The following is a 15,364-nucleotide window of genomic DNA, read 5'->3' as shown; positions in this document are numbered from 1 at the left end:
GGCTTTCTTATGCTTGGGGATGATTTATGGGCCAAGCTGAGCCACTTGTGGAAAAGGCAAAGCAGCTCTTGGCAGCACCCCCAGAATCCACTGCAGCTGTGGGGTAGTGAAGTCATCGGCATAACAACCACTGCAAACAGAATAACAAAGTCTGTTCTGTTCTCGTTTAAAATAATCTTTCCAGTTCAGCAACCACATTAAAACTTACCTTTCTGCATACAAAAATAATAAAAGTCAGATACTTCTCTGCAACATGGTGTGAATGTCTCACTTATATTTCTCCCTGTCACTCCTGCACCACCTACACTTTATCTGGGTGTTTTAAACGAAGGAATGAAACCACGTTGTGTTGTAGTTTGTGCCTCTCCCGTGTCTTTACTCTTTTGTTGTTCCTTAGGTTTAAAAATGCAGAAAAAAGTGCAATGATTCTTACTTCTGAATATGAAATTTGCTTTTGCTTTATAGCCTGTTTCTAGGCTTATTGCAAAATAACTAATTACATCTGATTCTTTCTTTGTTTCAGGTCCCTTCAGATCCTCCTGCTTCCAAAAAAAACAAAATAGATGACTCTGCTTCCCAAACTTCAGCTTCTACTGAGAAGGAGAAACAGTCCAGTTGGTTACGGTCCTTATCCAGTTCATCTAATAAGGTGATTGCTGAGTATTTTGTAATCAAAAGAGAGATCAAATTCCCATATAACATCCCTCTACTAAAACCAGAAGAGCAAACGTGAGAAAGACCTCGCCCAGCTTTTCTAAATTAATAACATTTCTGTCCTTTTCCTAGTAAGCATAGAGTTAGGCGGTCCTCCCAATTTCCTTGCCATCTTCCAGCGTTCACTGCCCTTGATTGTGATGATGATGTAAGCAATTCCTCCATGCCTTTGAGGTACAAGAATCCTGAAAGACTCAGGATCCTCGTGTGGTCTCTGCAAACCACAGATAACTTGATGGCAAACTAAAAAAAGTGGGGTAACATTGGTACAGTTACCTCTTCAGTGGAGCCCGCTAAGCAAGTAGGTCTTAGCCAGTGGGGGAGCAGTTTTAGGGGTAACGAAATGTGGCCTTAATAACTAATGCTCCTTTGTGATTAATACTTTTAAAAGAATGTTTGTATTTACTCGTTTTTCTTTCTCCTCCTTCTCAGAGCATTGGCTGTGTCCACCCCCGTCAGCGTCTCTCAGCTTTCCGGCCCTGGTCCCCTGCTGTATCAGCAAATGAGAAAGAGCTCTCGAGCCATCTTCCTGCGTTGATCCGAGACAGGTACGGAGAGGTGAACTGAAGGAGGGATGGGGTTAGCAACTGTGGAGATCTATTTGAGAGCAAGTTGCTTTATGTTTGGTGCCTCTCACTGTTACTGCTGGCTTTGTAATTCAGTCAGTCCACTGGTATCAGAATAAAAAGCGTTTGCAGCTGCAGTGTTTTAATTAGCAGAAGGGAAGGAAACAAAAATAGGAATTGGTATTCTGTGCATTTATTAAATAGATTTTCTTTGGTGAAATGTGCCATGAGGGTCTGAAATGAAGGTTGCTTCTACGAACTTTTGATAATTTTGATAATGGGGTTGTCATCAGAATTTCTCGGGCCTCGCTGTTTACAGGAAGATCGAGTTATTCTCTTGGGGCAGGTGGCCAGGGACCAGGCAGCCATTTCCAGGCAACTGCTGCCTGGTAGCTGCAGCAGCTCTGCAGCACGGGCCTGGCAGCACGCTGCCAGCAGAGCCGTGGCTGGGCCCTCTCCTGTGTCTGCAACAGCAGAGGAGGGCAGAGGACTGGAAGGACAGCGGGCTACCCCTCCTCTCCTGGTGGGAAGTGGTCCCGGGGGTCATGGCACAGCAGTGGAAAACTCCTCAGGCTGCGGGACCCATCAAAGAGCTGATGCTGTTAGCCAGATTCCGCTCTTCAGTAGCGACATGATTAAACTGGTACCGGAATGAGTCACTGCCCCCATAGGTGGGGCTGCTGGTGTCACAGAGCGGAAAGTGTCAGGGCAATCTGTTTGGCCTGAAAAATCTTCCTGCCAGGTTTCTGCCTAAGGGTAATGGTTTCTTTGGAAAGTTTGACTGAAGTGGTCAGGTGTTTTAGTGGGTGTTAGGGAGAACACGTTCTGCTGCCCCGATGAACAAGTTTCTTAGAAGTCTTGGGGACTGACTTTTCTTATTTGTTTAAAAAAAAAAAAAAAAAGCTTCACATCATATCCTTGCTTTTAAACAGATTTTTTAAAGTAGGTCAGGAGAGAAGGGTGAGAAGGGTTAAACTGGTGTAAGAGTATGCCTCTGGCCAACTTAAGTCTTGGGATAAAAACTCCTTCAACAGTTTCAGGAGAAGTTTTAATGTATGATTGAGGGTACATCATATTGTGGATGTTGAATCAAAGTTGCAAAGGCAGTCTTTGATCTGTAGTTTGTAAAATTCTGTGTATTTGACAATACAAATTGCTGTTCTTTAACATAGTTGTTTTTAAGTGCGACTTTACGTATCTGCACTCAGATGCATTCTGTGTCAAGAAAATACAGATACTCAAGAATATGCTTTTTGCACTCCTGTGGCCTTTCTTAAGGAAGTGCTGTTTCCAAGTTTACAAAATATTTGTGGACAGACAGAACTAAAGAAGTCTGACTAGGAAAATCAATAATGCATGAAGATCGTGAGGAAACAGCATAATAATTTTTAGACTCAGGATCTAATCTGTTTGGTGCCCTTAGAATACGTGGTACTTCAAATACGATCCCTCCTGAATTGGATGGAAATTAGCAGTACAAATCATTTCCACAATTAAGTGAGTGCATAACGCTTAAGAAATACATAACCAGATTCTTAGCTGGTGCAAATCGATGGAACCTCACTGTCACTCCGTAAGTGTCCTGTGTCTTGCAGTTTCAGTGTAGCACATGGATTGGGAAGCGTTTTAAAGCCAAGAATATGACCCTATTCTCCTTCCTTTTGCCTCCCTCTCTCCAACAGTTTTTACTCCTACAAAAGCTTTGAGAATGCTGTGGCCCCCAATGTGGCACTTGCACCTCCAGCCCAACAGAAAATTGTGAGCAACCCTCCCTGTGCCACAGTAGTGTCGCGGAGCAGTGAGCCGCTGAGCAGCACAGTCCAGCCGCGGAAAAGAAAACTTGCTGCAGAGAACCCAACTATCCCAGAACCAGTGGCCACTGTTACTGCCCCTGAAGAGGATAAGGAATCAGAAGCAGAAATTGAAGTAGAAACCAGGGAAGAATGTAAGTGACAGTCACACCTGCTTTTATTTTGTTTTATTTGTGCTGGATTTTCCATAGTAATCCACAGGAGTTAGATATCGAACTTATGTTGTGTTTAAACTTAATGCTGGAAGCCTAATACCTTCATGGCATGTAAAATGCAAGTCTTTAGTAGTGATGAAAAATAAGATTGGGACATACGTTGAGGGGGTGTTTCTTGGGAGAGGAACAGAGGTGCCTCAGCAAAAAGAAGCACCTGAACCACAAATGTCCACAAACCTGGAGGCTTTCATTAAAGCAGATAGCCTTTCATTAAAGCAGGTAAGTGTTGTGCAGAGGCGGACATAATGGTTGTTGTTCATAGAAAAATAGTGATGCTTTGCTATCTGATCAAGAGCTCTCTTTAAAGGCCTTTGTGGGCTATGCACAAGTAGCCCATAACAATTCCGGAACGCACACACTCGCACACAATTTTCCGTCAGGCAGAGAATGTGCTCGGTTTCAGTACTGCGTCCATGGAGTTGAATGCACAAAGCAGAGATCAAGAGTCAGTTTGTTCTTAGACAGTATTCACACCTTGGGCTGCTCAGCGAAAGATGAAGATACTGCTGTCACCTCATTAAGTCACTTAGAAACTGCTGCTGCTGGCTTCCTTACTTGCTACATGCCGTTTATGCAAAAAAAAAGAAACTTTACCCACTGAAAACATCAGGCTCGTGCAGGTTTCCACGAAGGAACTGGTTTCTTTATACACACAGAGAAAACACTGTTTGTGACATAAATCCAAGTCACAACTCAGGCAAATTGTAAGGTGGTCCCATAAGTTAATCAGGTTTGCATTGTCATCACATTTCAGGTGTCAAAGTATAAAATAAGTATTTCCTTTCTTCCATTTTTTCATTAATTATTGAATGTCTCCTCTTAGAAAGGGCCTCAGCATATTTTAAGTTATATTTGTTTTATACATTTTTGATTAATTTTAGATATTTCTATTTTTCAGTCACCTCCTCCTTATCCTCGCTCTCCTCCCCATCCTTTACTTCATCCAGCTCTGCAAAGGACATGAGCTCACCTGGGATGCAAGCCCCAGTCACAGTCAACAGTTCATATGAGGTTGCAACACATTCTGACTCTCACAGCAGTGGGTTGGAAGCTGAGCTGGAGCACCTAAGGCAGGCCCTGGACAGTGGCCTAGATACAAAGAAGCCAAAGAAAAATTCCTTCATGAAGTTGTTAAAATGAGAGTGAAGCAGGAAGAGAAGCTAAATGCTGCCTTGCAAGCAAACGCAGCCTACATAGGTAATGTCGCAGAATAGCTTTGTTATCACTGTCTGCAGATTCTCTTCCAGATAGAAACCATTAGGTAGTCTCATGGTTAAAAAAAAATGCCTTATTTTTCCCAAATAGCAACAGCCTTTACTGGAGAACTGTTGGTAAATTCATCTGGGAAACTGAAGTATGCAGGAACCATTCTTACATTTTTTTTAAGCTTGTCACCTGTTTTTCCTTTAGGGTCTAAGTCCATGGTTACCAAAATCCACATCTATTACTGAAAAAAAATCTTCTATTCCAGCACAGTTTATTTTATTTTAACTTCACTGAGCTAGAAACGTTCCTGTCATTATGGAGACTTTATTTGCAGTTTAAAAGATTTTTAAAAAATCCTGGTATTGCCGGCTGCTGGAGGGAAGGTATCCTTGGGACAGAGACACTTGCAGAAGCTCTGGTGAAGAGTCTACAAGTCTTACTAAGCTTTCCACTGGCCTTGGTGTGTGCAGAGCGCCCGGTCCTGGGGAGCGGACCGAAGGGCAGTGGCTCAGGGGTGGGATTTGTGTGCCCGTGGTCCCAGAGAACGGCGGCTGAGAGCTGTCTTCAACTGAGCTGCACTTCTTGTCACTCTTGACCAAATTGCTTCGTTCCCTCATGTTTCAGTAAATTTTGTTTAATTTTGTGTATTTAAAAGTACAGCTGAATATTTCTAAGTAGTGTATATACTTAAAGCTAATTGTCAAATGTGTTAACTAAGTAAACAGCACATACTCAAAGTAAAATAGGAATCACAGGAGGTAGGTGATGAAGCAGCAGAATTGAGCACTGGGGCATTTAAATCCAGCAACATGGCACAAGGAGAGGGAATGTGGTATCGCTGTCAGTTTCCAGTTGGGCAGCTGTGGGTTTCCAGTTGCACATCCAGAGAAAGTCCATGTGTGCAGGCTTCCAGAGGCAGGGCTGAGCTAACAATGGCCTGGCTAGGAAGTGAGATTGTCAAAAGAGTGAATTTCCCATGACCCGACTGCAGTGTTACTTAACAGAAACATGCTGCCGTGAGGGTTTGTGTCTGACAGAGAGGAAATGCTGCTTCTGGAAAAAAAAAAAAAAAAAAAAAAAAGAATAGTTTAGTTTCTAATTTAACCATTTAGGAGACAGACCTTCAGTCAGCCACGTTTTTCAAAGCATAGTGTTGAACCTGTCTTTTCATATCAACTTTTTAACAACTTCGGAGTTTCTTCCTTTGTCCTGTTAGTCTCCCTGTCATTATCGCTCCCACTAATGGCTCCCCCGGGGACGGGATTTCACGGCAGCAGTTTCCTATTAAGAACCTGGACAGTGAGAGGCGGCCCTTTCCAGAGCAAAGCATGGTTTCGATTTAGCTTAAGGTTTTAGGCCTGCAGTTTCCCAAATGTCACAGAGCAGCGCGCTGGCTGGCTGCCAGGAGACCTAGGACTACACACAGCTTACCTACAGCAGAACAAATTTCCTCAGAAAGAATATATACAATTGGTGTTTTCTCATACTTGCCTTAAGTGTTCTTTTGGGGAGCTTTGTAAGATGGAGCTGCTTATTGATTTCTTCAGCAAGTGATAACCTGTCCCTGTTCAGCTTTGCTGTGCACAAAGGGCGTCCACAAATGCAATCTATCTTCACATGGTGCATCTCCAGGTCAAGAAGCGCAGGCATTGCAGTTGGTTTGTTTGAAACCTCGAGCTAGTGTGCAGCAGCAGGTTGCTGGTAGCTGTCTCCAACTCCAGTTCATCTTTATTCAGTCACAGATGGTCACAGCTATTTTGCTTGACAAAGCAAAATGTGGATGCAGCACAGCTTTTTATTATCCAAGAATTCAGGGTATGTATCTTGGGCATAGGATCTCCTGTTGATTTACAGGAGAAAAGCTTGCGGAAAGTTTAGAGCGAGGTTTAGACATGAGCCATGGTGTTAACCAACGGGAGGGAGGGCTTCAGTTTGGATCGCTTCCTTTGCGGTTCTGTGCCCTCGCACTGATGCGGTCCCTGCGCCTCTGTTCTCACAAGTTTACTGCTTGTGTCTTCTAGGAGCTGGAGTTCCTACGAGTGGCTAAGAAGGAGAAACTGAGAGAAGCAACAGAGGCAAAGCGCAACTTAAGGAAAGAGATTGAACGTCTGAGAGCTGAGAACGAGAAGAAAATGAAGGAAGCCAATGAGTCTCGGATACGGCTAAAGAGGGAACTGGAACAAGCCAGGCAGATCCGAGTTTGTGACAAGGGCTGTGAAGCAGGCAGGCTTCGGGCCAAGTACTCTGCCCAGGTAAGACCTGAACGCGGAAAGCTAACGGCACGTCAGCGTACTGCTTTAGCAGTTTTCAGGGGTAGTTCCAGTGTCTGTTTTTCCTTGTTTGCCAGTGGCCCATTTGTCTAATTTGATGAAGTCCAACTCCTCTCTATAGAATTTCTGTGCCCCCATTGTGTCAGTTACAGCTCTAGTCTAATGCAGGGTTTACTAACATGTCTGCACTTCGGCACCTGTGGCAGTCCCCCAGCTCTGCCCAGAACTTCGCACGTTTGTCAGAGGAAAGTCACCATTTACAGGGAACTCAGACAAGTGCCAGACGTGATTTCTGTTCCACTAATACTTTGTTGGCCATGCCAGCGTATGGGGATCCATTTCAATACTATAAATAATAGACAGAGTCACTTTACTGACAGTAATTTTTCATAAAGGTCAAGCCAGACCTGCAGGAACTACTCAAGACAGGAGAAGGAGGCAGGGCCCGTCAGTAAGCAAGCTGCAGTGCCGGGCTGGAGAGCTGTCGGGGCTGTACAGCCCCAAAACAGCAAGTGTCAGGTCTAGGAAACCTTCCAGTGTGAGCCCCCCAGTGACAAAGTTCTAGGAATGCAGGAACATGTCATACATGCGACGTGGTGCTTTAGGCTTTCAAACTAAAATTCCCTCCCCACCCTCTCTGCATCAGGTTCTAGTAAGATTTTTAAGCTTGTTTAAACTAACCAAAGCCAAGCGACCCAGAGCTCAGGCTGCGTGTCCTTAAGCTGCCTTGCTGTGCCCTGGCATTGCAGGGCACGTGGGTGCAAGGCATCCACGGCTCAAGCCCCTGAAATGACCCAGCGTAACAGACTGAGCCGAGAGCAGGATGGCAGCCTCCTGGATTTCCATGAGAAACAGCCCTGAGGAGCAATCCATCACATGCCCTGCCTTCCCCTTCCTCCAATAAAACGGTCCCAGCTGCCCAGTAATGCATTTCCTATAAAAAGGGCACAGTCCCATGCCCATTGTTAACCCCTGAAACCAGACCTCCTCTGTGGAGGGGGGCTCCTAAGCAGCCCTTCTCCTTCCCTTGCTGTATCTGCCTCCCCTGTAGTCTTGCTCTGACCTGCTCCCACCTAAATAGCCCTCTGCCAGACCACTGGTTCCCCATCACTGGTTCCCGAACTGAAAGCTTGGCTGAGAAAGGCATGGGCCAGAAAGAGTTCAACAGAAGGTCTCTGAAAAATGGGGCTTGCTTGCTTAAATTTAAACTCCTGCAGGCAGAGATGTGTGCCACTGAGATGCAAATGCCACAGAGGTATCGTGCATTTGCAAGGGGATTAACTTGCCTGGTGTAACTACCTGAATTAATGTTAAAGGGAATTCTTGTAGCCTGCACTCACTACAGCAGCTGCTCTGCCACGCGTGCTGGTACATACACGTGCGTTAGGAGCTGCTACGCCTAGAGCATAAGCTTCAAATACTTGATGTGGTTACTTTAAGGAAGGAGGAAAAAGGAAAAGAAAAAGCAATAGAAATCAGAAATCCTTTTAACCCCAGGCTCTCAATAACGGGAAGGGGAGTGGTCCGCTTGTTACCACTATGAGACATGGCTAACCAGGAGACCAGAAGCAGGAAATGATGTGGGCTTCCTCTCTAGCATCACAGGATGTCTCACTGATAAGAGGTGTCCAGACTAAACATAACCAGAGTGAGAGCTGCTCTACTGGGCGTTACCTGCAGTTGACTTCCACTTCAGCCAAAGAAAAAAAAAACAACAACAACCAACCAAAAAAAACCCCAAAAAACAGGGCAACAACAAGTGCAGATAAATGTGAACTCCATACGCACACCGAATAGAGCTTCACAACCCTGCAGGTGTGTCCCCCCTTGCTGCATGAAAGGGGCATGAAATAGGCATGGAAGTTGTGACAGTGGGGATGTGCAATCCCCTACTACACTCCCTTCCTTGGGCAGGAGTAAATGCTAAAAGTAAAGTAAAAGGCTAAAACCAGAATTCAAGGAGCTGACTGTGCGGCAGTTTTGTCTTTCCTAAGGACCAGGGATATTTGCAATATTGCCTGCAGGGTCCTGTTGGATGTCTGTCACTGGCTGTCCTAGCACCAGAGTGCAGTGCAGGCAGGAGAGATAAAGCAGTGCTGTGCTTGAGCAAAATATTAGAGAGCACCTAATGTTTCAGGGTCTGGAATAAACAGGCATTGAGCAGCTTCCTCAGGGAGTTCTGCATGGCTCTTCATAGAAAAATACCGTAGGTAACTAACTGCAAAGACTGAATTTTACAAGAAGTCAATATGACTTCCAAAGTTATGTTAGACGTTTTAAAATAAGGCTTTGTACATCTTTTTATCTTAACTCTACTTTGGCAAATACATACAGGAAGTTTGTCACGTACTTGTATTGTGCTCGTCACTTGTTGGTACTTTTGAGGAAACCACAGTTCTTCAGACAGGCTTAGTCTGGGAGCCAGCGTTGGGCATACGAGGAAATAAGGCAATAAATTCAGGCTTATACAGCTCTTTGTGCAAGCTGAACCTGTTAGCTGGTGACTTGTAATCGAGCAGTGCTGTGGGTTAGGCCTCGCGCTCAGTTTATCTTGGCACTAAGACCCAAATAGGGATGGGGGGGTAGGAAGCCTTCATTTTATCCCAAAACATGAGAGTTTTCCTTTCTTTTGTTAAATGGCAGGTTCTGGTAACTGCTTATCTTACCCGTTGGTGGCCTAAAATTGTGTAGTTCAAAAAGGTGCCATTTTTCCTTTGTGTTTATTCATCCCTCAGTACTGGGGCTTTTCTCTGCATTTGTTATCAGTAAGCGACAAACGGGAAGCTTGCCTTCTGAGGCCTGTGGGGAGGCTGAAGGCATCTGCGTGGCCTGTTGTGAGCTGGAACAGGGCTGAGAGAGCTCACCAAGCGACCCCGTCTAAGGGTATTGGGAACAGGGAGTTCTTCGAGGCCTTGTCTGTGCAAAGTTACTGCACGTTAGGACGTGTTCCACCCCATGCCTACCCTAAAAGTCCAGCTTTGTACGGCTGAATTGAAACAGTGCGAATTTTAGTCAAAATCAGTAAGGCGCCCAGGGGCCATCTTGCCTCCTTGCAGTCCCTCACAGGTACTGCGGGAGATGGGAGGGGTCCTGGTCATGGGAGGACATTACGCTTGTTTTTGTTGGACATTACATAGCTGATGCAAGGGTCTTTTACGTAGGCAACCAAGAATGGTTTTGGTCACTTGTATTAATACCCATTGTAAAATAGCTGAAAGTAAGTCACTGCCAGGGCAAATTTAGCTTCTACTTTACTTTGCTGAATTGGTGTCTGATAAAGAAATAAGAGTAATGGTTGAAGACATATATTGATTAGAGTTTTAGGAAACCAACGTACTCTTAAATATGTTTTCATTTTAAACCCCTCTCATTCCTTTCTGGAGTTAGCCACAAGAAATACTTAAGAATTTCTAAGGTAAATGGTTCATGTAATGCACGTGGCTAATTGTACAGTCTTGCATGGAAAAAACGTGGGGAAAAGAGAACTCCCTCCTCACCTCAGTGTTGATAGTCTTCTGTCCGGCAGGCACTACAAGGCTTTATTACTCTTCTGGCTTTGTGTTAAGCTACTAGTCTGTGTTTAAGTCTACAAAATCACAACGGAACTGGAATACTAAAGGCATTTATTATGTTTCTGCATATGCTTTTCTCTAGATTGAGGACCTACAGGTTAAGCTTCAGCATGCAGAGGCTGACAGGGAGCAGCTCCGAGCTGACCTGATGCATGAGAGGGAGGCTCGAGAACACTTGGAAAAAGTAGTCAAGGAACTTCAGGAACAGCTGTGGCCTAAATCAAGCAGTCAACCCACCAGTGAAAACACAACGAGCAACATTGAGAACTAACTAGACAGCGCATCGTCTAATTCCTCTACAGAATGACATATATGCACAGTAAGGGAGGATGTGTGGGTACGTGTGTAAGTGCATGTGTGAGTAGTTGTGTCTTAGCACACAGAGCTATGAATATGGATTCTTATTAGTTGGAAGGCAAACGTTACTCTTTATAACAGAAGCACTGAATTACGCCTCTTTTTTTTTCCAATCCATATAGCACAACATCTTACTGTGCCTATAAAACACAAAGTGTTTATAAACAAAATACTTTTAAGTCCACAGCAAATTTTCTACTGGCAAACTCCAAGCAAGCAGCATCGTCCAACTAAAATCAGAGTGAAAGGCAAGCATGGCAGTGTTTTTATGTTGCCCTTCTGCCTGTTGGAACATTTTGGAATTTAAAAACAAACTTTTGTTATAAGCTATTTAAAATAATTCATTACACAGACTTGGTATTAAAAAATTAACAAGATTTTTTATAATGAACCTTTGAAAGCAAAACAAAAAACCTTCGATGCACAATTTTTAATGACTTGTTAAAGGCTTTGGGATTCTTCATGTAGAAGCCCTCTGGTGATGATGCCATTTCATTAGCAGTTTTCCAGCCATCTAGGAAGCCATCACAGTTTTAATCCTGTCCTGTGCTTGTATGAGAATTTCAGAGTGCTTTTCCAAGTTGATTTTTTTCCTTAGAAACAATTACCTTCATTTCCTGTCCTGAACACAAGAAAGAGGAAGATGCAGGATTGTAAGGGTTGGGGGGAGGGCGGGAAGAGAAGATGTATGCTTTAGAATTACAAACCCAGCCTTACAGACTTCAGTGTTTGCAAATCATGCCATATTTTCTAAAGACATCTTCATTAATTGATGTGTTCAAAGACTCACTTCATCCAAGAGCCACTTCAGCTTTAGGAAAAGAAAGAATGAAATAAAGGAAGGAAATGGATGATCTGTTAAGTCGGTTGAGAAATAAAGCAGAAGACACGTGTTTCGAAGTCATTCTGAAATCTTTACTTCAGCTTTCAGTTTTCTGGAAAACTCATCTTCGTTGCACCATCTTACCATAAAATTCAGTATTTACCTGCTTTTATTCTGAACTGTTTGTCAGGATTTCTGTGCCCAAGGAGAGTGCAACATCGCATTATTGGATACTACAGAAAAGAGAAACAACATTTTTGCTGCTGTGAATAAGCCTACATCTTTTTTAAAAGAAAAACTTTTGTTTTTAAAAAAGAAATTACTTTAATTTTGGGATCCAAGCCGCAGCCCCGGAATAAAAATGCAGCATGCCATCACTTTGTCTTATTATTATTGTTGTTGTTGTTGTTAATATTTTTTCTAAACTGCACTTTGTCAGAATCTTACTCTGCATTTTATTCCATATTTTGAAAGTTTACAAGTTAAGCATTCTAGATTCTACCCTGCAGATGTTAACATCATCCACATGATTTTCCACCACGTGACACCTTGCGCCATCATTTACATTTATGCAAAGCGCGTGCTCAGGGGGTACGGAATGCCACCAAATACAAAGTCACCAGACCAGCGCACTACTGGTTGCGTTTTAAACCTGTTTTGCATGGCTGTGTAACAGGAGTTGGGAAGCAGCAGAGATGCTCCCAGAAGTGCTTATCAAATAAAGTTGGTGCTTTACTGAACAAGAGACAAGTTATTTTCACCCACAAACACTCACCTCTTACATACTCAAGCTTATCAGCATAAAGTGAAAATTTGATCTGGGGCTGCAGATGTGCCTTCCAGCTCATTTTTCCTCTCAGCATCTTATAGGCAATGCTGACACTTTTTTTTTTAACCTTAAAGAATAAAAAGAAAAAAAAAAATATAAAACCCTATGCGTCATCATACCCAGAAGTTATTCTAAACAAAGAAATATATTTCCAGTAATCTTTATTTGCTTTTGGACATTAATACAAACTATGTAAGCTTAAAAATTATTTCCCAGTAGACAGAAAGCGGCTTCCAATCCTAAAATTATTGTATTTACTTACAGTACATTAGTTTTTTGTTTTTGTTTTTTTTAAACAAGAGCTGTTTGCTTGAAACCATTATAATAACCATTATAATAACTGTGAGCATTAACAAAGAAGTTCATATATATTTTAGGTACAAAAAGACGAAATACGAAACGCGTAGGATTACTGGGACAATGTAGAACTGTTGGGAGCAAGAAACAGTTACACCAAGTAAATTACGTGAACCTGTCCGTTTATACAGGGCTTGCCCTGTGTGTTTGGGATGCTGGAGACTGAGGCTAGATGCAGATCTCCTCCTCTAAAGTGCAATGCAAAAGGATTTTTGATTATGCTTAGGCAGTGTTGTTTTTTTTTTTTAATGTGGGATTTTTTTTTCTTTTTTTGGTTCTTTGTATGTTTTTTTTTCTGCGATTATTAAATCATATGCATGGAATTAAAATCTCTGCCATACGTATATTCATTAATGGGCATTATTACTGTCTTATGTAAAGGGTTTATTTTGTTATGCAGTATGCATAAAAAAATGTTCTCAGCCTTATGATTTCCAGATTTGTATTATTCACTTATTTCTTCAAGGGAAACTAAACAATTTTAGCTTTAGTTGATCATTGTGCATTTCAAGTCTTCTGTTTGCTATGTTTTACTGCCACGTTAAGAAATTACACATAGAACAAATCTATTCCCACGCCCACTGTCAGCTTCCTTGAAACTGTCTTTTTTGGTGTTCATTTTTTCCCCCAACCTTTGATTGCGTCTCTCCCCTTACAACTCAACAAAAAATGGCAGCATGTCCAGCTCCATTTCTTGTTGTTTTTTTTTTTTTGTAACACACGCGACCCCCTTACCTGTGGCACAACATAGGTGTTCTTTCATGTGGCTGAGGGTGCGTATTTACTCGCTGTCTCAATCGCTTCTGCGCATATGATGCTTTTATCCTCCAAAATGAATTCTGCATTTTTTTTTTAGGAAAAAAATTGCTAAGACTATTTACTGTTCTTTAACTGTCAAACAACCACCACCACCTCTGTGTCACCCATAAATGGGGTGAGACATTTCAGGAAAGATTTTTCCAAAGTGAAGTTACTTACTGTTATAAAAAAAACATTTTCTTCTTTTGCCATGCATTGTGATAATTCTGCTAAGTACAACATATGAGTGGAAACATCCTAGTAAAACATGTCTGTATAGATTAAGGTTTAATAATCAGTGTGATTAAAAAAGGTGCAAGAAAACTGGTAAAAACCTTCTACACCAGCAATGAATTGACAGGAGAGTTTCACAGGATAGGAATCTGTCTTAAATCATTTTGACTTTCCTAAGCATACGTTAACAACAAACTCTTAATTATTTCTGCAGAATATATAATTTATTTTTAATTCAGAATTTCTGTGCATGTAATTTATTTTAAAATAATTTTCTCAGCATAAAGCCATAGAGACACTAATTCTAGAAAATGTCTGTCAAAAAGGTGGGAATCTTTAGAGGAAAAATTCTGTGAAGGTGCTTGAGGTGAGGGAGTTCTGTGTGTAATTTCTGTGTCTGCTACACTTCAGTAAAACACTTGTTAGCCCTTTCAGATGGAATTGCTCTTCTTTCGACTTACTGTTGAGTCCCTGCTGCATTCCAGTTGCACTCCAACCCGTGAGTGTAGGAATTGTAAAGTCATATCTTCTCATTTCATTTGCTCTTTAGTTTCCTTTAAGAAGTTAAAAGGGAGAAGAGGTGTTTCATACAGGCTGTTGACTCTCCCTGTACTTAAAAATATATTACTTGTATATTCAGTTTAATTACTCATTGTTTCTATTACTGAAAGAAGACTTAACGAAGGGAAAAAAACCAACAGCAATAACATTCATATCTATGGAGCAGCTAACTAGTATAACATAATATTCTGCTTTTCAAACAGAACTAGCCAATGTAAAAAAAAAAAAATTAACAGTAAATTCAACATGTAAATACTTTTTTTCATTTTACACTGTTGTATTATAAGTGTATATGGTGTTTACTTTTTCAAAACTCTTTCTTACCTGGTAGTTGTCTTGTTTTATGAGTTGTGTTTTTAACTAAGACGAATCTTTGCTGTCTGTTAGGAAAAACAAAACAAAACAAAAAATCTTTTTGCAAGTTTTAAATGTGGGTTAACCTTTCTCCATCATTTACATTTTATTTGTCCATATTTTCACTGTAAAGTATTTTATTACCAAAAGGTTGATTTTTCTTTCCATTCTGCCCTCTCATCAGTCCAGGTGTTTTAGAGAGAAGTTTTTGTTGGTTTGTTTTTTGTTGTTTTTCTTTTTGTTGTTCATTTTTTAATCAAAAGAAATCACAGAAATGACATTTTTTCAATTGAAGAAAAATAAATCTTTACATTTATAATAGCCAATAGCATTTCAGCACATTTTTGTTATCCTGGTCTCTCCTATGCTGCTGCTAATGACAATATTATGACTTACTCTACTATTCTAGAACTATTTTTATGTAAGTAATGTATGCTTTCTTGTTTATAAATGCCTGATTTAAAAAAATAAGAAAAAAGCTTGGCATATTTATCTATTTCGCTGTGTACCTTGATAGTCCTTTTCCACTCCCTTTTCCACATCCCCTCCCCTTGAAGCAGATAATATTGTAAAATAAAGGACTTTATGAGATTATGTATGAAAATAGCTATGCTTATATACCACAGTGACTGAATGTACAGTGTATAGACGCATTACCTAAAATAAAATTGTTTGTCCAGAAAAAAATAAATAGATA

General features: G+C 41.5%; 1 protein-coding gene and 1 long non-coding RNA gene across 9 annotated transcripts in view; one reads left to right on the top strand and one right to left on the bottom strand.

Moving 5' to 3' along the window:
- The window catches only part of SKI (SKI proto-oncogene), a 107,630-nt gene extending 92,276 nt beyond the window's left edge, over positions 1 to 15,354 (top strand). The window contains 8 exon segments of the mRNA XM_040533644.1: positions 524 to 649; positions 1,147 to 1,262; positions 2,963 to 3,225; positions 4,205 to 4,399; positions 4,402 to 4,490; positions 6,370 to 6,384; positions 6,534 to 6,764; positions 10,437 to 15,354. Of these exon segments, the coding sequence (XP_040389578.1) occupies positions 524 to 649; positions 1,147 to 1,262; positions 2,963 to 3,225; positions 4,205 to 4,399; positions 4,402 to 4,490; positions 6,370 to 6,384; positions 6,534 to 6,764; positions 10,437 to 10,625 (1,224 nt within the window). The 3' untranslated portion in view covers positions 10,626 to 15,354.
- LOC121058280 overlaps positions 12,615 to 15,364 on the bottom strand; it is a 146,528-nt gene continuing 143,778 nt past the window's right edge. For all 8 annotated transcript variants that reach the window (XR_005814141.1, XR_005814142.1, XR_005814143.1 and 5 more), the window contains one exon: positions 12,615 to 14,693. This is a non-coding gene — a long non-coding RNA (uncharacterized LOC121058280). The remainder of the gene's footprint in view (positions 14,694 to 15,364) is intronic.

This window comes from Cygnus olor, chromosome 21, assembly GCF_009769625.2.
Source record: "Cygnus olor isolate bCygOlo1 chromosome 21, bCygOlo1.pri.v2, whole genome shotgun sequence".
Classification (NCBI taxonomy): Eukaryota; Metazoa; Chordata; class Aves; order Anseriformes; family Anatidae; genus Cygnus; species Cygnus olor.
Note: the sequence above shows the minus strand (reverse complement) of the source record. Positions and strands in the feature narration are given on the sequence as shown.